Source organism: Mus musculus, chromosome 8 (genome assembly GCF_000001635.26).
Source record: "Mus musculus strain C57BL/6J chromosome 8, GRCm38.p6 C57BL/6J".
In the NCBI taxonomy this organism is placed as follows: domain Eukaryota; kingdom Metazoa; phylum Chordata; class Mammalia; order Rodentia; family Muridae; genus Mus; species Mus musculus.
In genome coordinates, this window is record NC_000074.6 from 56,294,552 (window position 1) to 56,321,581 (window position 27,030).

At 36.9% G+C, this 27,030-nt stretch overlaps 1 protein-coding gene across 1 annotated transcript; it reads left to right on the forward strand.

Moving 5' to 3' along the window:
- On the forward strand, window positions 1–26,495 carry Hpgd (hydroxyprostaglandin dehydrogenase 15 (NAD)). The gene is made up of 7 exons (NM_008278.2): window positions 1–161; window positions 388–511; window positions 3,805–3,911; window positions 13,043–13,139; window positions 23,199–23,275; window positions 24,442–24,605; window positions 25,507–26,495. The coding sequence occupies exons 1-7, from the start codon at window positions 69–71 to the stop codon at window positions 25,652–25,654; spliced, it is 810 nt and encodes a 269-aa protein (NP_032304.2). The 5' UTR covers window positions 1–68; the 3' UTR covers window positions 25,655–26,495.
- Window positions 26,496–27,030: the final 535 nt, after the last annotated feature.

The window sequence follows — 27,030 nt, forward strand, 5'->3', positions numbered from 1 at the left end:
GGGCTATAAAAGCTGCTGCGGCGTCCAGACTCTGAGCTCGCCCACCACCCGCAGAGACGCGACCCGCCATGCACGTGAACGGCAAAGTGGCTCTGGTGACCGGCGCGGCACAGGGCATAGGCAAAGCCTTCGCTGAGGCTCTGCTGCTCCATGGCGCCAAGGTAAGGACTTCTCCGTGTCCACCCACACGCCGCCGGAGCCCCTGGGGTGCCGAGCCCCAGGCTCGCAAGCCGACCTCCAACGCTGCTGGCAGAGAACCCGAACTTGGATGAGCACATTCTGAGGTCTAAGAAGGGAGCGTCTTTTTTATCCATTGCTTGTGTGTCTGTGGCTTGGTGGCGGCTGTTTCCTTCATAGGAGACCCGCTCCCTCTTTTCTTGTTTGTAGGTAGCATTGGTGGATTGGAATCTTGAGGCAGGTGTAAAATGTAAAGCTGCCCTAGATGAGCAGTTCGAACCTCAGAAGACACTGTTCGTCCAGTGTGATGTGGCTGACCAGAAACAACTGAGAGGTAAGACGTTGGGGAATCAATCCATAGACTCGGGAACACACCTTGTGCAAGCAGCAACCTGACTGCCAGGTAGGAGCAGACAAGGCTGAGAGCCAGCAACGCTCTCTCACGGGAAGCTGTGACCTTCTAACTCCAATGGATAGTTTGAATTTCTGTGCTTCTTTCTGATAACCCAATGGACATAAAAAGTAAGACAGGACTGCCTAAGAAATCCTTCTGTTTTAGCCACTTGGCAGCACAGAATGTAATCAAATCTTTTGTGTATTCGAAGACAGTGCTGCTACAGTTAATTACCCAGTGAGGGGGACAGGCTGCGGAACTATGGCAAGCAGTTCTCAGAGAGCTGGAAGACTTCTCCAATAACAATCAAACTCAGCGTGCCTTTCGCTTAGACACTTCAGACGCCAAGTTCCAGGTCATGGTCACAGGCAAAGCAATTGCTTTTAGCCAGATCTTTGCTCGGTTTCCCCTCTAAGATGGCACTTAAAATAATAACTGTATGGCGTTAAATTTCTTCTTCTTTAGAATTAAAGAAGAAAAGGCTCTATCGCTTTTCCCCAATGTTTTCCTGTTTTTCTGTGGTCTCTTAAAATAGATCCATCTACTTGTGAAATGTCAGGAAGAATATTGTCATCAGCAATGCACACTGGCTGTATAGAGGGCTCAAAGGATTTCCCTAAAGATAATTTCTCCAGGAAAATATAGAAAAAAAAAAGATGTTTCAAAGGGCATTGTTCAAATAAACAAAGTAAATCGGTAGGCACCTTTTTAATCTGGAAGTCAGAATACAAACCCAACCTGCTCTACAGTGTCTATCAATGGAATCCTGAGATCTTAGGTTTCTTACATCTTAGAATATACCCTATGAATAAAAATGGACGGATCCATTAGAAGACAGTGGACCTAAGATAGGGGTAATTGGATTAAAGAGAACATCATTAACATCTGAAAATGCTAATCTGTCCGATAGTAGAGGTAGCCTTTATGAGTAGAAGAGATCTTTAAGAGAAGTCATAATAGAACATCCTTTGCCAGAGAATGGTTTTATTGATACTATATCATTTAGTTTCAATGACAGTCATGCCCAGTCCCAACATTCATGCTACTGGACTAGGGACCAGTAAAGATAAATTATATGGCTTCACGCATGGTATTTAATGTGTTATTCTGCCAGTATTTAAAATGAGTATCATGTCTACGAATATATTCCTTAAACATTAAGTGATTGTGAAGGAACCTCAAGCACACAGTAAATGGCCCAGAAGACCTGTCTATCATAAGAAGTCCCCACCTTGTTTAGAGACCCTCATACATAAAAGGAAAGGATTCTTGAAACTTCAGAACTTAGGGCTGCCCACAACTTTTAAGACTGTTTAGATACATTGGGCTCATAAAGACACAGAGCTGAAAGGGTTCCTGCAGCCCATCTAGATACGTTATGGTGAAAATCAGCAAACCAGAATAGCACAAAATGTTCAGACAAATTATAAAGAGGATCATAGCATGTACATGACAGAAGGAGCTAAACTTCTAAGTCACTTGAGCTGAAATCTCAATGAGATGTCAGACAGCAGACAGCATAGGACACTTTAGTAAAAGTCTAACCAGTGGCTTCCAGGAGGGAAGAAAATTAAACCTAGACATGAAACCTAGACATTTGCTGGAACCAATTTACGACTTAAGGAACTGTTTTAAAGTTGCACTGAAATATAAATGATATATATAATATCACTATATATCACTTTTAGTTTTGGTTTCCGGCTTGGCTTAGTAAGTATAAAATGATGCTTATGCAAAGCTTTGTCAATATGCTTAACAATCACCTTTGATGGTTGTTAATAACTTTTTGAATTTATTTCAGTCAAGATAAATTTTGGGTTGATCTATCTATTTCAAAGAACCCATATGTTCACTTGCAGGCCTAAGAATACACATCTTCCATAGGAAAGAAAAAAGATAGTTGGCTGCAGTCTGAAGTAATAGAGATAGATTGAAAATGACCATGGAACTTGTCAAATCTTTAGAAGTATATAAGAGACTGCTTTAAGAAGTCCGAGTTTCCTAAGGTTAGGTGACGCCCTCTTTGAACTAGCTGTTGAGGGTTTTCAAGTCTTTGATATATCGTAAGACACTGAAATGAGTAAGATTCAGGTCTGGGAATCTATAGTAAGTTTCTCAAATAAACACCGCTTTATACAAAGCCATAATACTGTAAACTAGCAATGATAATAGGAAAGAAGAATGAAATAGTAAACATGAAAGCAGATTAACACAATGAAATTGACTGAATAAAGCATCAACTTTTACTTATTAAACAGCAGAGATTCTTTTTTTTTTTTTTTTTTTTTTTTTTTTTGGTTTTTGGAGACAGGATTTCTTTGTATATAGCCCTGGCTGTCCTGGAACTCACTTTGTAGACCAGGCTGGCCTCGAACTCAGAAATCCGCCTGCCTCTGCCTCCTGAGTGCTGGAATTAAAAGCATGCACCACCACGCCTGGCTTCAGAGATTCCTAAAATACAATCATAATGTATTTAAGTGCACTGAGTACTTGAGTTAGTTTAATGCTCTGCATATAAAATATAGATTATTAAGAGCGGATATTTGAAGGACTAGAGGTATAGCTCCTGTGGTAGAGCACTTTCCTAGAATGTGGAAGGCTCTGGATTTGACTCTTGCTGCAAACAAACACCAAGTCTATACCAAAGTGTTCCAATTACTTCTTAGGAAGAGAAAGGTAACAGCTGCCTGAACTGACCTCGAAAGAGCTTCTAGTTGAGATGCTCACTTCTCTAGTGCTCACCCCATCAGTTTATTGATTATAGAACTTAAATGTGAGCTCAAATCATCTAAGGATCTGCTGAAGTAAGTTTCTGATTTAGTAGCCATGCAATGACTATACTGTGTTTCTAACGTGTAGGTTACTCAAGGTAACAAAACTTGAACCAGGTTATGAGGTTAATCTTTACCATGTGGTTGAATAGATTTAATTTAAAATCTAGCCAAACCTGGCGGCACAAGCCTGTACTTTCAGCTACAGAGGCTAAAGCGTGAACATTCCAAGTTCAGGGACAATCTATGAAATTTAGTGAGACCCTGACTCAAAATAATAAGTAAAAGATGACTGGAGTATAGGAGAGCTCTTTGATTAGAAGACGCAACCTAAATTCAACCTCTAGTGCAATAATAAAATAGAATAAAATCATAAAGTAAAACCAATAAAATCATTTCCTCTTACAGCAAATGGTTTCAGTGCATAGACGGAAAATGAAAATCTCTCCTTTTTTTTGTTAGATACTTTTAGAAAAGTTGTAGACCATTTCGGAAGATTGGATATTTTGGTCAACAATGCAGGCGTGAACAATGAGAAAAACTGGGAACAGACTCTACAAATTAATTTGGTAAGCTATATCTAGCTCATTTATTGTCTAAAAGTATTTAGCACTACTTCTTTACACATAAGAGGTTACTAATGTATTCATAGAGCAATAATAACCTTTCAGTAGAGAAAAGTAGAAGTTACTGAAAGCTAGAAAGTAGATGTTTTACTAATATGAAGATATTTGATATTTGTAATTATGAGAATCTCTCTTAAAGGGTTAGAGATAAGGAGAAGCAGAGTTCAGTGCATTTTCAACCCAAATGGCCTGTCACTGGTTTTCAGATGACCTACAGGCTAAAAGTTATTTTTACACTTTAAGTGGCTAAAGAATTAATAACAAGAAATACACAAATAAAGCAAACTGCAATTTGAGCATCTATAAAGTTTTATTATAATGCAGCCCTGCAGTCATTGTTATACATTTCTGTGCCTGGCTTTTTGTAATAATGGCAGAACTCAATGTTGTAACAAAAACCTTATGGCTTGCAATGCTAAAAATATTCTCTGTCTGAGATTGCTAAACTCTGACTCAACTTACTTATTTAAGAAAACAAGTCTTAAATTTTGGAAAATGGATCAGAAAATAAGGTTAAAGAGACAATGAAACTTTGTAGTTAGTAAGACTGAAATCCATTCCTCTGTCCCTATGTCTCTCCCTCTCCCCCTCCCCACTCTCTCACAACCCCTCTCCCTACCTCCTTCTCTCCTTCCTTCCCTCCCCCTCCATCACTTCCCAGCCTCCCTCACTTCCTTTTCCTGTGTCTGTGTCTGTGTCCGTGTATCTGTGCCTGTCTGTGATTTCCACAATATTTGAAGATAAGTTAGTTCTGAAGTACAGTATAAGTAAATTTTAAGGTGGCGTTTCCAATGCATGCAGTGTAGCACAAATGGGTTGATTGATTATATTTTGTGAACACACTCAACATAAAGCTATTAATGTTTCATAAAACCCAAATCCTTCTCCAGCATTGTAAGAAAGCAAGGTTGAAAAACAAAACATAAGAAGTGTGTAGCTAAAACAAAATGTCAGGTGGATTTTACACAAGGACACCACACCCTGTGTGGCTCAGGTTATTTTTACAAATTTGCAAAGCAGCAGTGTCAAGTACATGTGGGAGAATAGAGAGTTCTGCTTCCCAAGTGTCTTCTGGGGACAATAAGCTTAAAAACAGGAAGTAGATGGAGTTGGAGAGGTGACTCAGCAGTTAAAAGCATGTGCTGCTCACACGGAGGGCACAAGTTCGGTTCCCAGAACACAGTGGCAGCTTACAACTGCTTGGGACTCTAGTTCCAAACAACACAAAACCTTGCTTCTCTTCAGGGGCCTGGGGGTACCATGTGTGTTATAAACGTAGCGCTCTGTTGAGGTTTGTGTCGATTATACTTTGGCTTTATGTTATGACTTGATCTTATAAAAACTCTTTTGTCAATCCTTCTGTCTAAACAAAGAATTTGCATATCATATGACAATTGCCAGTTTGCTCACCTCCCCCTGAGTTCTGTCAATTTGGACAAAAGTTTTGTATCAATGATGCTGAAATACTAAGTTTCTTGCCATGCTCATTTTTGGCACTCGATTTTACAAGTCAAATCCCAATTTGCTGCCTAGAAGATATATGATTAAGCTTATATTTCCAGATTAAAAATTAGTACTGTGCCACTTTCTTTGGATTCTTATTTACCTAAGTCTCCTTTTCCATCCTGCCTTTTGAGAATTTAAACAACCTTTCAAGGTAAATGTCTTCTCCTGATATTATACAGTGAGCGATTACTTTGTTAAACTATACCTAGGAACTCTTTTTTTAAGTGTTTGTAAATTTAAGCCACTTATATTTATTTATATATTTGCCATTTATACTTTAATGTTCTTGTGTTTCTACTACTTTTCTATACCTTTTGTAAATTAATTGGATAGCTGTAAATTTTTATTCTGTTAAGAACTTATTTAAAAGCATATTTCACTTACTACTTGATAAAACAGAAGTTTTGAATATACAAAGACTTGAAAGCTAGAAACTTTTAAGAGTATGTTCCTATCAACTTGTGCCAGTTTCCAATCATACTTAAACACAAGGACTTTATTTTTGTCTACATATCCTCATGAGAAAACACAAACTATATGCCAGTGGTTTTCTTTCAACATCACTAATGTCTTTAATAATTTTATCAGAAATATTATGGATATTATCACTTGAAAATGGGCCTCCTATCTTCAGTGCATTTCTAATGAACTTGTGTCTTTTATCTGTAAAAAACAGGAGCCAGAAACAATATACAGTGACAAGACTTAATATAGAGAACATGAAACAGCAAAGCTATTGTCACAGAAGTGCCAAGTTTTGGATAATTTACCAACTAGGGGCATATTTTCATTAAAGGGAGCTGTAAATGGGAAATTCAGGAAGACTTGGGAATTTTATTAAACCTCTTTCTATACATACAACTAACTCTTCTATATTCTCCCACATTGAAATTCAGCCATTCTGAGTGGTTCGTGAGACCTGCTGCATAATCTATCTTCTTAGCTTCAGGTATTACTGCCATGACCTTTGTTAACTCATAAATAACTTTAAAATATCGTACTTCTCTTGTACCTGCACCCACAAGACAGACACACTCACTGGACCAGCCCCTGTTTCTCCAACTTGATTATCACTGCTAGTGTAGTGCAAATATTTGTTTATGATTCACATTCTCCTTTAAAACAGAAAAAGCTCTGTACTAGACACATTTTCTTTGCCTTGATCTTAGGCAGTTTCTGCCTTATAAATGCTTCCCCCATTAGCTCCCATATCAGAGAAGAACCTCTGAGATAAAGAACTTCATCACTAAGCCGGGCATGGTGGCGAATGCCTTTAATCCCAGCACTCAGGAGGCAGAGGCAGGCGAATTTCTGAGTTCGAAGCCAGCCTGGTCTACAAAGTGAGTTCCAGAACAGCCAGGGATATACAGAGAAACCCTGTCTCGAAAAACCAAAAAAAAAAAAAAAAAAAAAAAGAATTTCATCACCTAGGTTTCCCTTCCTCTTTCCTATAGCATCATTTCCTTCTTCCTCTTCCCCCCTCCCCTGAGGAAGTGGAAACCAGTTTTTCTAGAAAAAAAAAAAAAAACCATCAACAGCTTTCTATTTTCTTTTTTACTTGAATACACTAAAGAATTCAATATATGTTAGTTATGCATCTAAATTAGATTGCATTTCTCATCTGAGGGAGATAAATGGTTAATGTTTATTAGATGTCATGACATGCCTCTGATAAGGAAATGAATTGAGAGAGTAGGGAGAAATTTTGCTACTTAATCAAACTTTAGATATACGTTTGCTATGGATCCATCGATGAGAACATAAGAGATAGACAATCTCCATTCTGTTTGAGTTAAGCCTAGATGGAGATCCATATGGCAGACACCAGACAAATGATGGGAAGGGCAACATTGGAGAAAGAGTGAAAGATCTCAAAGTATCAAAGCAGACAAGACTCTAGCCAATACCCAAAAATAGAAAAGTGGATGAGAGTAAAGGGAAAGTTTCTTCTTCCTGAGTCAGGACTCAGGGCCATGGGAGGACCCAGTAGAACTTCCTGGTAGCTTCTAGGGGCTGCACTTGGGGTGGGAATTTGGGGAGGTAAAAGTAGAGTCTCATTAAAGGGCTAATTAGTCATCATCTCTTTAGTTTGCTTAAAGAAGCATTGTTCTTAATGTGTTTCCTTTTGTTGGCTCCAGACAATTGAAACAAGTAACTATTTACCCCCATTGATACTCTAAAACAATGAGAGTTGCTGTTGAAGTATATTGGGAAGAGTTTGCTAAATTATAAATATCTCTAGCAAAGTGGAAGATATAATGTTTAGCACTAAGACAAGGAAAGACTAAAAATAGAAAAACAAACTTAGACATGAAAACTTAAATAATGAAGGGGATTTCAGAAAAATAATCATCTCTATGAAAGACTTTAAAATTGAAGCTTAAGCTTTTATACATTTCTTACCTTTCTTCATCTTGCAGATTTTGAAAACACAGAAGCTGTATGTCAGCAAGAGCTTTAAATATCAGAATAAAAGCATATACTGATAAATGTAAACTAGAACCCTGTTCAGACTTGCTGAAGAATTGGGAAGACACTAACAGAATCTAACTGTTTTCAGTAATATCAAACATTTCCATATTAGTTTCCTTCTTATATAATCCAATAGGGTTTTCTTTCTTCCTTTAAAGGGGAGCTGTGATAATTTAATCTCGAACTTCACTGGAAAATGCCTTAAATGAATCGAATTTTTAATTTTGATGTTGTTGTAAAAATACTGTTAGGAAGGGAGCATGTCCCTGAGCACTTGCTAAGAAAGGATGCTTTAAAATGAAAAGAAGGCACACAGTAACCTGGACTCTTAAGTTTCCGACTCTTGACCTTTTCCTATCCATTGCTGCATAAATAAACTAAGAATAAAGCTGTCAAAAGTGAATTTTCATTCTTTAAAAGCATGAATGAAAGAGGAGGGAAGAGGAAAAATTATCATCAGTTTTCCCTCGAGTTATTTCTGATCGTAATAAATTCTTAAAAGTCAGAATAAAAGTGGGAAGCATTTCCACTGTAGGATGTGATCAGGAAAACATTAGGCTATGGGGATGACTCCATTTCAGAAGGACATAGTATTAGCTATGTCTAGAGTATTAACTATGTCTAGAGACCATGTCCACGTGGCAGAAAAGCTTCACGAAAACTACAACTAGAAAAGAGTTACTCGAATTCCTCAGACTGAAGGCCACAGGATTATCTGATACTGCAGATCAATGCTGTCATTATAATCCAGTCTCCTTCCACCTCATCAAAGTGCCATGGTTCATACTGGTTTCACAGTTATGATGTTAGTAGCATGGCAGTGCTTTATAGTGTGTGAACGTTTACAAACAATGTCAAGGGGAATAGTGTAGCCATTTCTTTATGTCTTTCTTAAGAACAACAACAACAACAGAATCTCACCAGATCCTATTCTTTACCTCCACCTGCAACTTTCCAGCCTTGGGTCTCACTTAGTCAGAACTGGGCTATATCTCAAAGAGAACACTAAGGGAGAATGCAATATCCAAGATTGAATTATATTAGCCAGAGTCTATACTAGGTCTACAGAGGTCAAATTCCTTTGTGTTACATGGAAAAGATGCACACAGATATAAAATAGATAGTTTATGTCTGCAATCCCAGAACACAGGAGGACAAGGCAGGAAAACTGCCTTGACTTCAAGGTTAGCTTGGGTTACATAGTGTATTCTAGGCCAACCTGGGTCATAGTGTGAGAAGCCCAGAAGACCCTGGCTAGGCAACCCAATCCTGAGAATGATGCGAGGGATCATGATACTTGATTTCAAGTTATACTATGGAGTTCTGGTAACAAAAACAGAATGAAACTCACACAGAACAAGTATGTAAATCAGCAGAATAGAAGTCACAGTTATGGCCTCCTAGCTGAAACTACCTGTATTCTTACAGGGATGCTAAAGACATATACTAGAGAAAAAAGCCTCTTGATTAAGTGATGTTCAGAAAACTGGGTGTAGACATGTAGAAGAGTAAGATTAGATCTCTGCCTTTCACCCTGTATGAAAACCAATGCAAAATGTATCCACCACCAACTCTGAATCTGTTGAAAGAAAACCCTGAACAAATACTTTGAGATACACACATACACAAGAACTCTCTGAAAAGGACTCCAGTCCTTAGGAACTAACAGTAATGATTGACAGATAGGGTTTTTGAAAAGTCAAGTGTTTCACAGCAAAATAACAACCAAGTGAAGAGGTAGCTTATAGAATTGGAAAAATACTTTCCTAACTATTCATCCAACACAGTGGTTCTCACCATGTGAGTCACAACTGTGTGGGTCAAAGGATCCTCTCACAATCATCACATCCTGCACATCGGCAATGTGACGATTAAGAATCATCACAGTAGTGAAATTACAGTAGTTATGAAGTAGCAACAAAAGTAATTTTATGGTTGAGGGTCATTACGGCATTAGGAGCCGCATTAAAGTATCAGAGCATTAGGAAGGTTGAGGACCACTGCTCTAGTGGAAGGTTAGTAACCAGAATATATGAAGACCTCAAAGAGAAAACCACAGTCAGAAAGTAAAACACAAGACATCATCGATAAATAGGTTAGTGAAGTGAACAAATAATACTTGAAAGATGAAATCCAAATAGGACCCACAGATAGAAAACAAGCATTCAGCACTCTCACCAGGAAAATGCAAATATAGACTCCACCAAGACTCCAGAATGACTGTCAGAAAGAAAGTAAATAAAATAATGTTTACAAGGACGTAGGGAACAGGGAGCCCTTGTACTCTGCTGATAAGAACGTGTACGCACACAAAGGACAATTTAGTTTTCACCAAGGCACTCTCCCTGAAGAAACTGATTACCTGTAAGGGCGGGCTGAATGCACAGATGTAAATATGACCACAGAAAGCAAACTCATTGGCGTCTTTCGAGGTTCCTCGTCTCATAGTGTCATGTCAGAGCTTTTATTTCATTTTGTTTTTACATTATATCTTAATTTTATTTTATAGTATATAATATATACAAATACAATATACTATATACTCTGTGTGTGTGTGTGTGTGTGTGTGTGTGTGTGTGTGCATGTTTATACACACATTTGTCTCTCTCTTTACCCTATAGGTTCTTTCAGTATATATTATACATTCCAGTTTAGTGGTTTTTATGGCATTCCTGAATATATAAATAAGTGGGTCTCTGAGTCTGTATCTGGTTCTTGTGCCTTCTCTTGGGCTTTTTTCTTCTGTTTCTTTTGTCCTATTTCAATATGTTAGTTGTTTCATCACTATATTATATTAATTATATTATATTCCCTTAGAATCCTGTTTTCTAACAAGAGACAGGAAGGGGGTAGATCTGGATAGAAGAGGAGGTGTTGAGAAAGAGAAATAGAGGAAGGAGAAAATTGTAGTCAGGATTTATTATGTGAAAAAAAATCTATACCAATAAAAGGGAAACAATCTATGTGCAATAACAGCGAAAAGGAAGCCACGCTTTTTAAAAATCACTATTGCTAATATTGAATTACTATATTGTACAGATCAAATGCCTTAAAATTTATAACAAGTTTTGGAATCACATGTCCTGGTTAGCTTTAACAGTCAATTTAACACAGCCTAGAGTCCTTTGAAACAAAAGACTCCACTGAGGAACTGCCTTGATCAGAGCAGATATGTGGATATATCTGAGGGTTTTTTTTTTTTTTTTCAGTTAACTAGTAGACAGGTCCAGCCCACTATAGGCAGTGCTATGCCTAGGCAGGTGATCCTGTACTATATAAGAAAACTGGATGAATATAAGTGAAAGTCACGAGTTTGAAGGAGAGTTGGTAGGGTATCTAGGTTACACAGGTGTATATAATAAGAAAAGGGAAGGGAGAAATTTTGTAATTAACTTATACTCTCAAAAATAAATGAAATAATGCTACAGATACATTGTCTATTTTGTTTTCAAGTATGTAAAGTATACATATATTTAGTATCCACATATTTTTAAAGTCAAAAAATTAATAAATTGCTAACCTAAAAGATACATATTTGAACATGTGTGCTTGTGTATGATTTTAAGAATATGTGAAACTAGCCGGGTGGTGCTGGTGCACGCCTTTAATCCCAGCACTTGGGAGGCAGAGGCAGGCAGATTTCTGAGTTCGAGGCCAGCCTGGTCTACAGAGTGAGTTCCAGGACAGCCAGGGTTACACAGAGAAACCCTGTCTCAAAAAAACAAAAAACAAAACAAAACAAAACAAAAAGAATATGTGAAGCTTTCTCTCTTACTATTCTCCTACATATAGTAAATGCTCATTGAATAGCCTTAACTCATACATAAATTTGAAAATATAAGGGCCGGTGTAATCAGCCATACTTACTGTACCTGCATACACTCTGCATACTGGTTAGAATAAAAACAATACTGTTTTCAATTTAAATAGATGAAATAAAAGTTCATTTGTTTAATAAGAAAACGAGGATGGGAATCATTATGTAGATTTCTCAAAACAAACAAAACAAAACAAAACAAAATACCCTAAAAGTAGAGCTACCAGATGGCCTACTCTTACGACTTCTGGTTGTATACCCGACTACCCTTAAGTCAACATACCACAGAAATATCTGCCACTACCCATTTGTTAAGCATTCCTCAAAATGGCCAGTTAACCTACCTAGGTACCCAGCAACAGTTGGATGAACAAAGAAAATGTAATCCATAAATACAGAATGAAGAAGGAATTTATGTCCTTGGAGGAATATACACCAATCTCAGAAAGAACACCACATTTTTTCTCTTATTTAGGAAATCCTAGATTATTTATAGAAACACAAAATATATATGGGGAAGTTTTGTATGTACATGCACATATACACATATGTGTATGACATCGAAACATTAGGGAACTTGGGAAAGAAGATTAGCAGAGGGGAGAGAAGAGAAAGGGGAAAGAATGAGGGTGAAGATATTCAAACTATATTATACATTTGTGAGAACTTGTCATTATTAATTTACATTGAAAATAACAAAATTTAATATTAGATTCAGTGAGCAACACAGAAATTATATATATTATATGTATTATAATACTATATTTTATATTTTATATATATAAATGTAATTTGTCATTTTCTCTGTACACTGATATGTGTGTGTAATCAATTTTGTCCATTCTTCTGTAATGCAAGAACCGTAAGAATTATACAGTGTAAGTGAATATAGACTGCTTGAGTACAAGAAGCACATGCAAAGAATCAACTTTTTGTTTTTAATATGTAGAAAAGAAGACAGAATGAATAGAGTTGTTATAGACTGGAGGGATTTGAGTCAAAGAAGAAAACACTGCAAGAAAAAGTAAATCTTTACCATAAGAATCACATTTTGGGCAACTAAGTTACGTGAAAGTATGCAGAAATATTATAGGTACACTAATGTCAGGCAGGCAAAAAGCAAATCATGCTCAATTAAAAGTTTTAAAGCATGAGGAAGCGCTCATTGATCATTGAAGATCTCCCTATATGCCTGGCTTAGCAACGTCTTTGGTGTGTGGGCATCTGATAAAGGTATGATAAAGATGTATCACCTTTCCCATTTCTGCCCCTGGATTAGGTTTCTGTTATCAGTGGGACCTATCTTGGTTTGGATTACATGAGTAAGCAAAACGGAGGTGAAGGCGGCATCATCATCAATATGTCTTCATTAGCAGGTAAGGGCAATTCCTATTTGCACAGGAACTTCTCATATTGATAATTTGAACCACAAGAGTATATCTGTGAGGTATATTATGAATCATCAAGACAAGATTGAATTGAATCTGAATTTCTGTTTATTTTCTTAATGATTCTTTAGATTTTTCCATGCATAATACAAACATTTTGAACAATGCATCTGATACTCATCTGGGTATTGCTTTAGTATGTTTGTGTTTATGTTTGTTTGCCTATGTGTGTGTTTGTATATGTCTTTATGGGTTTGTATGTGTATATGTGTGTTTGTGTATATATGTGTGTGTATGTGTGTATATGAATCTGTGTGTGACTGTTTATGTGCATATATGTGTGTCTCTCTGTGTGTATGTTTTTTGTGAATGTGTTTCTGTATATATGTGTGTGTGTGTTTGTGTGTGTATCTCTGTGTGTGTCTGTATTTGTGTGTATATGTTTCCACTTTCTACTTTTCAAAGGTTATTTTAACATTTCCAAATGGTAATACATGTGAGATAACTTTTGACAGGGTAAAAAAATAGTAATGTGTTATGAAGTGGCCTCTACTTCCTTGTGAATTTAGTAGGGGTGTGTAATTTAAAAACATGACATTTGTGCTAGATGGTATATGCCAAAGTGTTAAAACAAATATATCCAAACACACCCTAGTTTCAAAATATGAAAAGTTTAGTCAACACCTGTATATTATCAAGGGCAAGTTCCTTATCCTTGGGTGCCTATTCTTTAGGAGAGGAGTGATTTAATACACTCACATTTTCATATAACAGTTCATCATCAAAAGCAGTGAGGGTAGAAGCTCACAAAGATTAGGAACTTAGAAGAAGGAGCTGAGGCAGAGATCATAGAGAAGCGCTGATTACTGGCTTGATCATCACTGCTTGCTCAGACTGCTTTCTTATAGAATTCCTGGGCACTTATTCTATATGAGCAATTGGAAGGCCTTGCTGACAATAGAGCTTCTAGACAGTGAATAGACGCCTTTTTGCCCAGTAGAAGGAAGAAAGGCACACGGAGAACACATTGCAGCTTTTCTAGCTCCCACCCTGACACCAACCAAGCCTTGGCAGGCCTCACTGTGCTCACATTACAGTGTAGAATTTGATCCCATAGTTCATCAAGCTACTTGAAAATCTGGAAAATATACTCTAGTCATGCGTATAAGAAAAATGGTTACAGCTGGCAGCTGCCTTTTGCCACACCAAAGACTGAAGAACTGACACTACCCAAGCAATCCAAACATGTTTTTCATTCAAAGCAAAATAGTTTAATATCAGCTAAACATTGTGTTCTTCAATAACATCCAGGAATATGTGGAGCAACTTAGTTAAGAAACTATACTGTAAAAACTCCATTTAGGGATGGATATGTTGTTTCACACCGGTAACACCAGCAACTTGGAGAAGCAACATTAGGAGGGCCGAGAGGTAGAGGTCAGTTTAGTCAGCAACAGAGACCCTCTCAAACAAACAGACAGACAAGCAACAAGAATTCGTCAGAAAATCCATTAATGCTTCTAGCAGGAAGGGTACAAGTGAACTCATAAGATATAAGAAGTCTGATTACTATTGAGAGCCTTTCTAAACTACAAAAATAGGAAGACATTAAATTACCTGATTGGTCTCAGTGTAGTAACTTCAGGATAAGAACTATTAACACACACACACACACACACACACACACACACACACACACACACACACACACACAGAGAGAGAGAGAGAGAGAGAGAGAGAGAGAGAGAGAGAGAGAGAGAGAGCGCCATTCTTTCTATCACTTGTGGTATCAGTGAGACAGGAGTGACCAGTAGTAGTATTTGGAGCTATCTATGACTCAATCAATCCCAGATTATCAGAATTTTCCTAATTCTTCCAAGAGTCATTATCAGGTGACCCTTGAGCCACTATAAAATTACCACTGGTATATTTATAAATATTCTTCTTTAGGAACTCTGAAATGAGACTGACATCTTATTTTCTGGGTTGTTTAAAATCAGAATGGCATGCCTAACATGATTACAAAGCTAATTCTATAAAGCATTAAGGATAATTGGGTTACTTTGTCTCCTATGGTATCTACTTATAAATGGCACTGGCCCACTTCTACAGTTACACTAAAAAGAGAGAGCACGTGAACCATACTTAACAGTAGTGCATGCTTTAGAAAGATACAAATCTTTAGGGCTAAACCCTAAAGACAAATTGGCAAGGCTGATTTTACAGTATTTATTGAGATGAAATTTTAAGAAAATTATTAAATAGTTAGTGAATTATAAAAGGATATTTCCTATTTTCTTGAAATTACAAATATATAAAGCCTGAGGTTGTGATCAATTGATAATTCTGATAATTGATAATCGATAAATATATCCTCATATAGGTACAGGTTTATAACCTTAGCACTCAGAGGTTAAGACGGAAAGATCACAAAATCAAATTCTGTCTAGACAATAAGACTATGAATAGCCTCTGTAAATAAGCCAGACCATGTCCCAAATGTTACTTTTAAATAAAAGAGGTGAGTTGGACAGGCGACTCAGCAGCTCAAAGCCCTGCTGCTCTTGCATAGGAGGAGAGTTCCATCAGTCAGCTCAGTCAAAGGCAACGCCAATTCCAGATGTTTTAGCCTCTGCAGGCATCTGAAAGCACACATGTGCTCTGGATTGCTGCTCCCTTTCCCTCTCTCCTTCCCACCCCTCTCTCTGTCTCTATCTGTCTCTCTTTCTCTCTCTCTCTCACACACACACACAAAATCTTTATAAAAATATAAATGAGCCAGGGGAGCTTGGGGCATATAGGTCAACAGTAGCATGTTTCCTTATGCATTGTTATAAATTCAGGTAAATTCAGTTTGAATTTTTAATTAACCTTCTGGCAGTATTACCATAATGATTATCACATCTTTCGAAATTCCTTCTCTCTTTGATTTTCATCCTAACATGTAACACTGTTTTAAAAGGGCTAAGAAGAGAGCTAGGTTTCTTTCTGTCCACTCTGCTTGGTTTCCATGGAACACACATTGCAGCCTCCACACTGACCAGGTTTGGTATCATTCTCGTGTTCTCATTAGCCAGTCTTCTGCTCTCCCTATCACTCTTGCCATCCAGAGCTTTCATTCACACAACTTCATCATATCTCTATCAGAAATGACAGGTTAAGTATGAAACCTGGTAAGGGACACAGACTGTTTGAAGAGTGTAATGAGTAATATTAAATAAATGCACATATCTAAAAATATCAAAGTCAGCAGGTCAAAGAAGTCATGAGAGAGATTAGAAAACATATAGAAAGGAATAATAATGGAATTCTTTATATGGAAACCTGTAAAAGGAAGCTAAAATGGGAAGTGCCAGGCTCAGCAGTTACATAGGGGGATATTAAAATTAATTGTTTGAAATTGAATTAAGAGATTTTTGAAGGTAAATATTATATTAGAGAAATGTAAGTATTAGTGAAAGGAATCAACTAAGAGTCTATAATTTAAGAAGTTATCTCAATGATGTGATATTAATAAATTATACTACGTATTCAAAACTCCTTACTGAGTGCCTTTACCAGACTAACTGGGGGGAGGAGCCTATTTCCTCACACTGACCTCAGGCTTAGTCACATGACTCTTCTTGCCCAATGGATGTAAACAGAAGTAATAAAAGAACTTTCTCAGAGGGGGGGAAAAAGATTTAAAGCAACTTTGTATTTTTGTCAGATAATGTCCATCTTTTACACAGTGGGTTAGCTTGATTCAAATTTCAGAATATAATCCCAGCCTTAGAGAGGAGCAGATAGGAAGATGGCCAATTTGAAGACAGTCTGAATTCATCTGAGATTCTGTTCTCAAGGAAAAGTTTAAGCATATAGCTCGGTAGAGGAGCACTCATCAGGCATGATTAAATGTACATGCGTGCGTGCATGCGTGTGTGCATGTGTGTGTTTACAGACATACAAACACACAAACATGCATGCACGCACATGTGTGCTTGCACACAAGTACATACAAACAGAATTTTAGAATGATAAGGAAGAACCTCTTTTCTTTATAATTTTCTCAGAAACGATCAAAAACTGTATGACTTTGAGTCACAGTACATAGATTGATATTATCAAACCAAAAATAAAAAAAAATCTTAGCGGAATTATTAAATAGCAAATACTTGTAAATGCTATTTTTGATATTGTAATGACACCACTTTCCTCCCTTCTCCTCCTCCCTCTCATATAACCCTTCTTGCTGTCTTTTAATTTCATGGATTCTATTTCCATTAATTGTTGTTACATGCACACAATTCCTAAATGTAATCTGCTCATCCTGTATGGTGCCTGTGTCTATGTGTTCAGGGCTGACCACTTCGTATTGGATAAGCAATTGAAAGGCTCTTCCCCAGAGAAGATGATTTCTCCCACTCAAAGTGCTTCTAACATTTGCTTCTTGTTTGTTTTGCAAGCTTCCTTTACAGAATTTTTGTTTTTATTTTTTTCTGGTCACACTAGTGCCTGCAGAGATTCAGGCCATCTTCAGGTCATCATGATTCCGTAGCGACTTGCAGAGTCCTTCACTATGATGGTAAAGCCTCAAGTTGTCATACTGGCTTGGGCAGAGAACCTAATGAGTAATGCCCACTGACGCAGTTTCAAATGCAGTTAATGGGTCTAACAAGCAGAGCAAGGCGAGCCTGACTGGAATGGATGTGCTCCCTCTGTATCTTCAGAAGAGACTCTGGTCCTTGTTGACAGCGTAGACTCTTCTATAGGAGTTTTTGTTTAAACAAGACTTACAAACACTCATTTTGTGATACTCATTCTTCAGCACGCACACAAACACACACACACACACACACACACACACACACACACGAAATGTTGGAGAGAACAACAGAGAATTGTGCTGGGATAAGACACCCCAACAAGTCAAGTGGGTTTCTTGGAATGGGGAGATAGCTCAGAGAGTAAGACCATTTGATGCTCAAGCACGAGGACCTGCATTCAAGTCTTCAAAATGCATGCAAAGAAGCTAGGCATGGCTGCCCATGCCTGTAATCCCAGTACTAAAGGGCGGAGATTGGAGGATTGTAATGACTTGCTAGCCAGCCAGCCTGCCCCACCCCCGACCCCGACCCAGAACAACAAGCTTCTGATTCAGTCATTTAGATAATTCATGGGTTATCTTCAAAATTCAGTGAAGCCAATAATCTCAAAGGAAACATGTCACATAAAAAACATTGTAAGACAGAGTGAAAATAAAAAAAAAATCATCTTGCAATATTTTAGTGAATGTCATGAAATGTATGAACTGTTCCTGTTACCTGGAACTTAGTTGTTCAGATGAACACTGCCAAAATGATTATATGAGCCCCACTTCCTGATCGGCACCGTCGAAGCTCCTCCTGCTAGCCCAGAAAGAGACTGTTGTATTTGATCATAAAATAATTAAGAAGATACATATGAGGAAGGACTGGTAAGGAAAGTTAAGTGTGTTTACGAAGTGAGCAGATTAACTGCTTCGTAGTATGAGAAATAAATGTCTTCTAGAGCTGTGCGTCTCTCATTTTAATGTGTATAGGCATTACTGCGAACTTTACTTAGGAATAGGACTTTGGGTGATCCTGAAACTCTATTCCCAGTTAACAAGACATAGGTATAGTTAACCACTTCCAAACACCAGCCTTCAGTGTAAGTAGAGATACTCACTGTCTACTTAAAGTTCATCTCTGTTTCTTATAGCAACATCACAGTAGGATCTGGACTTTTAGGAAACTGTAACATCAAATTTCTGAAAATCAATCACTGGAACGTATTTTTGGATTTATCATCCTGGAAAGATTTTTATTATAAAATATGTAATAGCTATAAAAGATTCTGTCACATTTTCTGCCATACCACACCTTCCAATATAACCTCACATAAACCTAACGATAAAGAGCAAAGCCACTTGAGAACTGAGGATGGAGCTACCGCAGTGGGAGGGCAGTTACCCAGGATGCATCAGTTTCTATGTTCTATCCCAGAATTGAACAAAACAAAACAAAGCCAACAAAACTGCCTTTAAAGAAAACTGTCCTGTGGAAAGTTATAATGAGGAAGTCCTTAGTTGCTTTGGTCACTTTGGGGCATAAACATTGAAAAATAGACCACCACCACTTCTCCATTCCCCCTTACATGAGGAAGTGGAGATGAGAATAGACTGATCGGCTTCCTGGGGGGTTGTATAGGAAATGTTGAAGATTCAGATCCTGCTTGTCAAACCCCCAAATTAGCCTCCTTGAATTCATAGTTAATATTCCTAAATTGAATTATTTTTAATATTTTTTACATAGTACATCTTATATGATTCCTTTCTGTTGAATAACAAATTTTTTGCAGATTATATACAATTGTGAAGGAAAATGTTCTAAATGGCTTTATACATACATCAGTAATTTCAAGTATTTCAGATTTCTTATATAGATTACATAAATCATTTTAATAACTGGGTACCATTTAGTAGTTCCTTGAATGGTCATTAAAAAAATATGTGTGTGAAGAGTTTCTTCACTCATGAAAAGACACCTAATTTGTCTCCAACTTTGGGAAGTTGCAAAATAAGACCACTGGAAGCATCCAGGTGCAGAATTTTTATGAGGATGTAAGTATTCAATTACTTTGGGTCAGTTCCAAGAAAAAAAATTGTATTGTAAAAATACATTTTGTCAAAAACTTCCAGGCTCACTCTGTTGTGCCTATACCATTTTACCTTCCCATCCATCAGCAATGAATAGGAAATCCTAGTGTTCTATCTCGCCAGCATTCACAACTGTTAGTGTCTGTGTTTTGAGCTATTTTAATTATTTCTGGCTAGAGAACTAAAATTTCAATAAAAAATAATTTGTGGCTTCCTGTGTACATGTGACAAGGAGAAAGAAATTGAGAATATGTCATCCATCAGCAGTGTGTACAAAGAGGACCAGAGATAAAACTGGGAGGTGGAGGGGTACCTCACTTTAATTTGCAGTTTCATAATAAAATGAGGTTGAACATATTTGCTTATACCTCTTTGCCATGTGTGTGTGTGTGTGTGTGTAATCTTCTTTAGAAAGCTAGTTTCACCTATATGAAAAAGTTGTTTCATTTCTTTTCTGTTGAGTTTTAAGATTTGTTAGTTATGTTTAGTTAACAGTTCTTTGGCAGAGATAGATAGAAAGATAGATGAGAGAGAGAGAGAGAGAGAGAGAGAGAGAGAGAGAGAGAGAGAGAGAGAGAGGGAGATATAGTCTCCCAGTCTTTGTGAAAGTTGTTAAGTTGTGGAAAAAGGAAGAAGAGGTCATATCTAAATAATAAAGTAGAGTTTAGAGGTGACACTTTTATGTAGTACTAGTATATTCCATTGGTTATATGCCTTTTAACTTGCATATGGTTTCATTTGGGCTTAATTTCATTCATGTATATATTGGAAATGAATTCAGGGCATTCCAAATATTTAAATTAGTATACCTATAAATTAAGTAAGGAAACCTGGCAGGAGAGGTGGCAGTGATTAAGACAAAGCTGTCAAGAATGCACAGCAGACGAGAAGTCTTGCTGAAAAACTAGAGTTTAAACTTGAAATTAAGCTCACCCCCCACCCGTGTGTGTGTGATTGCATGATTGCAGATCTAGCCAAGGAGAGCAGCAAGGAGCATATACTAATATAAATGAGGAAGAAAGAGCTTGGCCTGAAGGAGCAAAGGCTTGCAAAGCAGAACTGTGTTTGCTACTAAAGAAGACATCAAGTCACATGAAAACAAAAACTGAACTACTGTGTGAATGGAATGCCGGGCTCACACTTTTCCCACACCAGTACAAGTCTATCTGAAGTTGGTGAAGTTGGATCAATAATCCACCCTACCCACTCAAAGCATGAGAAGCAATCATTGAAATCAGTACCTACTGTATGATGAAAAAAAAATCTATTCCATTTAAACAAATTATCTACAATAACCAACACATAGCTGGAAATTAGAATCCTCTTTATTTTGAATTTTATTACCATAAAACTGGAAAGAACCCAAATATTTATTGCCAGGTGAACACACATTATAGGTAAATGCTATATCATTCCGTGGATTTCTCTTTAGAAAAATCATCATAGTCGTGATGAATGAATCTCAACGTAATTATCATAATGCAAAGGAATCAGATAAAAACAACTTCAATGATGACATATACATAAAATTCCAGACAATGCACACTGCCATAAAGAACATCAGTGCTTTCCTGTGTCACCAGAGAAGGAAGAGATTAAAATAAATTACAGGTGATGGGGTTGTTCATTGTCTTGGTTGTGACCATAGCTTCATTTGTTTAGACATATGTCAAAACTTACTGAATATTGCATGCCTGAGAAAAGAATATGCTGTTTTATTTTATGTCAATTATAACTCAGTAAAGCTGTAAAAATTTAAATATGATGAAAACTTAATAAGAATGTTAGGATAAAATTCATAAACCCAATACTACTTTTTAAATGGGAAGAAGTCCACTGGGGTATGGTAGCTCGTGCTTTTAAATTTTGCACTTGCAGGGTTGTGGTAGAAGAGTTGAAAGCTCAAGACCAGGTTTCTGCTACCTCGAAAATGTGAGACTAGTCTGGAGTACATAGAGGGACCTTGTTTGGATGGTTAGTAAGTTGATTGGTTGATTGGTCTGTTGGTTGGGTAGGTGGGTGGTTGAATGGATGGATAGATAGATTAGATAGATAGATAGATAGATAGATAGATAGATAGATAGATAGATAGATAGATAGATAGATAGATAGATAGATAGATAGATCATACATACACACAAAGGCAAACAAGATTTTTGGAATAAATTAATTGCATTTATAATTCTACTTCTAAGGTAATAAGTATTTTTTGCTTGCTAACGAACACGGCCAACAAGACACTATTGAATATACTTCTCATATGTGATACTTTGAAATAACTATAGATCATAAGTTTGTCAACTTTCCATATCTAACAAAAATCCATCATCATATTTACTGATATTTATGAACAATATCCTAATCCTTTTCATGGCTGTGTCGATTAGCTTACCTGTGATTAAGATGCACTTTTTGACTCCTGCAAGATGTAAGCACCATCCTCCACAAGTTCTCTTTGTTCTGTAAACCTTTAATGAATAGGTAAGGCAGGGGTATAAACAATACCATCTAACCATGCCTTCTTATTCCCTTTATCTTACACTCCTAACATCTCAGTGTACCCTATGGTGACATTGTAAATTCTTGCTGACTGCCACTAATATAAGTAATTAACTTGCAAGTTTCCTGACCCAAAACAAGAAGAGGGCCAACATGTTCTAGTCCCTTGAGATCACTGTGTTCTAGGTGTGACCTACCATGCTCAGGGATTTAAACTCCTCTTGAGCAAATGTGCTTCATAAATTGAAGCCTGGAAGGCACTGAGGTAGTGGTTAAGGCCTGTGTGTATTGCTGAACTTTGGCATGACACTCTCAACTATGTGGTGGTGGTGGAGTGTGACTAGTTAACTGGGTGGAGACTGACACATCTCAACAGAATAATTTGACACGAATCTCCCGGCAACCAAGGGTCAGTCACTGTTTCTTGACTGAGAGAAATTATGTATTTAATAAGAACTAAAAGTAGATCATCTAAACCAAGCAAGGTGGTGCACACCTATCATCCTGGTCCTTGCAAGGCTAAGTCAGGAGGATTACAAGTTCAAAGACAGCCTGAGCTGTAGAGGAAGAGACTCTTGAAGGGAAAATTAAATTAATGTGAGAGACTCATTAGACACAGAATATATAACTGACTAAATTTGTCTGTTTGGTTTTGATATAAGGAATAAGCTTGACAGTAATATTCATTGCACTTAAAAGGTTCGGTAGGGTGCCTGTCGGTTTGTGATGGCTTTAGATCTTGCTATTGTACAGAAGTGAATGCTTTCACATAAATGAATCTTAGAGATTAATCTTAAATTGACGTGACCATGAAACACCGTGTGTGCAGTCTTTATAATACAGTCCACTTTTCAAAACATCAACTCACTTAATTTTTTTCTTTGTTTCAGGGCTCATGCCTGTTGCGCAGCAACCTGTTTATTGTGCTTCGAAGCACGGCATCATCGGATTCACACGCTCAGCAGCGGTGAGCAAATCATAATGAAAACCTCTTTTCCTCCTTGCATTCATAAATGAAAACCCGAATGTTATAGTCTATAAGAACAGAAGTTCAAAATTCAATATAGCTGGCTGAAAGATGGAGAAAACAGCTTACTGAAATCTTTAATATATAAAACATTTTCAATCATATAAAAGACTAAATCAAGAATATATATCATTGTAAAATAGATAAGAGTTGACACTAGTGAATATTTTAAGAATAAATAATGGGGAGATACTCTGTTTTTAAAATTGTATAGTTTCTGTAATATTAATGTCAAGAGTCAGGACACTTAAATAGAATGTTGCCTGCTGTTTGGAAAATGTATTACAAAACATAAACACAGGGAAAAAAGGTTGGGAAGCCTTTGAGGGATACTGGATAGACTGGAAGGACCAGGGAGATGCTGTGTTTTTCATTAGCTAGGAAAAAATAAACAGAACTGTCAGTGGTAATCATCCTGAGAAGAAAAGCAGTCCTTACTCTTAATTTGGATTGATTAGAAGCCAGTACTGTCTTTGAAAATATTTCAATGTTTTAGAACAAGATCAACCATTACAAAGCAGGAATTTATCTTTATGACAGATACCCCTAGAGTTGGCTCTCATTGTTTGCAGCAGCTACATGCAAATACTAAATTTGTAAGTGTTGAACTATCATTTCTTGGAAAAATAAAAAGTAAAATGATGAAAGGCCTGGCTTCACAATCTTTTTGTCAGCCACACTACATTTAACTTTGGTTTTATGTGCATTTCTGTTTAATGAATGGTTACCTTTATATATTGTAGAAATATTGATTTCAGAAGCAATAAAACTTCTGTTATGATGTTTGCCTCAATAAAACCTCAGTTGCCTAGCTTCATGTCCTCACAGAGTTCAATAAAGAGAAAACCTTAGATAACTTTGTAATTTTTGGAGTTGTTGGTGGTATTGTTTTTCAAGCAATTCAGTCAAGCTATCATACAGGAATTCTGTGTGTCAGGTATGTCTTTACATTCTATGTTCCTGCCCACTGGCAACTGTTCCATATTTCAGAGCACATCTAACTCTTGTGCTTTAGATTAGCCTATAAGGAACTTTTTATTCCAGTTTGTCTTGCTCCATGCTTTTGAAGAAGCTGCATCCTGAGACTATGTTCTTTTGATTGGCAGATGGCTGCTAACCTCATGAAAAGCGGTGTAAGACTGAATGTCATTTGCCCAGGCTTTGTGGACACACCCATCCTTGAATCCATTGAAAAAGAAGAAAATATGGGCCAATATATAGAATATAAGGACCAGATCAAGGCTATGATGAAATTCTATGGGGTTTTACAGTAAGTAAAACTTTCTTTGCACAATGAAACATTACCTACACAAGCGATCAACATTTTAAAGGTTTAGGCTTTAGAAAAGACTATATACCTCAAAGTTTGAATTGACAAAACTTTTAAAAGGAAAACTGGGCACAAGAAATAGAATTATGAGTAAACACTATGGAATTTGCTTTGATCAGCCTTTATTTTATTTCCTTTCTATATGGAACCTTCCAATGCAATTATAGTTTGCATGCCTAAACTTCAAGCAATAATGTTTTACATCCAAAAATTTCAACGACTTTCATAAAAGCAATTGATCATCACACACACACACACACACACACACACACACACACAGAGAGAGAGAGAGAGAGAGAGAGAGAGAGAGAGAGAGAGAGAGATCCAAAGAACTGTGTCTGAGTCAGAATGGATAGACCAGCACAAATATGGTCTCACAGAGACTGTGGCTGCATACACAGTGCTTGGACAGGTCTGGGCCAGATGGGGTCCCAGCACTGAGAGGGAAAGTAGACAAAAGACCCCATCCCTAACCCTGAAGTTATCTCTAATTGACAACTACTGGCAAATGAAAAAAAAAAAGATCTTCCATAAATGCTATTAATTGATTCTATTCCTCCCGCAATGGTGTTTGTCTGGTATGTCTGACGTCTACTGATCTGGTATAGATGGGAACATGATTGTTTTTATCAATATAATTAATGTCCTCAAATACATTTCCAAATGATCACTAAGTATATTATTTAATTTACTAATCATCTCAATTACTAAGAATTGGAGGTAACAATACCTTAGTGAAGTATTTTTCTTATGACCAGGACATGGGTGTGTTAGAAAATAATGTGAAGTTATTAAGTTTGATTCTTTAATTTCAAAATACAAATGTCTCCTTCATCTTTAGCCCATCAACCATTGCCAATGGATTAATAAATCTCATTGAAGATGATGCTCTCAATGGTGCCATTATGAAGATCACGGCATCGAAAGGAATTCATTTTCAAGATTATGACATCTCTCCATTACTCGTAAAAGCTCCATTAACCTCCTAAGCGTCAGCCATAACTGAAACCCAGCACAAGTGACTCACTCAGACTGCATCTTTACTAGTGTAGCTTTTTCAATGAAATGCCATACGATGAAACCTACCTTCCTGTATCTGATGTTAATATTTTTCTAAATGATTAGTTGAATGTGTGGTTAAACCTTTTTGATAAGCTAACAAAAATGCAGTGCAAACCAAAACTAGGTTATAACCTATAAAATCTTAAAGACAAAACAAAGGATATTCCAGAAATATTCTGCCTCTCAGAAAACATATTTATAACAGTGCCTCATAAATATTAATGGTTTTCAGGAAGTCATCTTAAAGGAGATACTTGAATTGTTATTTAAGTCAAAGCAGATTTTAAATGATTCACTTCGTGTGTTTGCACTTCAAAAGCGGGAAGCTCCTTTACAATGGAAATATTTAGTAATAAAAGCTTGTCCGGGACCTGCAAGCGAACCATTCCACTCTTTGAAGCAGTGCTGTATTTGCGGGCCAGTGTTAGGGAATGAGTTCCAGTGTGGCTGTGTCCCAGTGACACGTCTGATGGGTGGGAATGTGAAACTGTTACCAACACTGAAAACTCACAGTTCAGGTCCAAATCAAGGAAGATGATTTTCTTTTCCTTCCTAATTTAAAATTTGTAATGGATTCCAAAACCCTCAGGAATGAAACTTTTAACAGTCATAGCAAAATGGAGGTGGGTGTAAATTTTATATATATATATATATTGTATATGCTTATTATGAAATGATGCAAATGTATTTTCCAGATTATTTCTCTGTTGGTTTGTACCATTTTCAAAAGTGCCTATCTTTCAATAAAACTCTGTATTCTAACTCACATAAATTGCCTATTCCTTTCTTTAACCTTTTTTTTATTCCTTTTTTTTTTTAAATGTGCATTGGTGGTTGTTTGGGCGTATGTCTGTGTGAGGATGTTGGATGCCCAGGAACTAAAGTTATAGACAGTTTTGAGCTGCCATGTGGGTTCTGGGAATTGTTCAATTCCAGCATCCTCTGGATGAGCTAGAACCATCCCTCCTGTCCTGCCTAGTCGTGAATATAAACCTAGTGACATGACAGAAACAATTCTGCCAAAGCCGAAACTTAGAAAGTATTTGTACATAGACTCAAAATTCATTATAACACTGAGTGATTGTCTGATGTTTTAAAATAGAATCATTAGATATACCTCCTTTGAGTAATACTATTTACAAGCAGCAATTAACACTAATGAAAGTAAAAATACAAGAGTTTTTCAAATCGGTCAATTCCTCAAAGAAATGTTGGGTAAATGATTCACTGTGCCTGCAAAATCCAGGCCTCTCAGTGTGTAGAAAGACCCACTTATTTGAAATTGATGAGTATTTCCAAAATA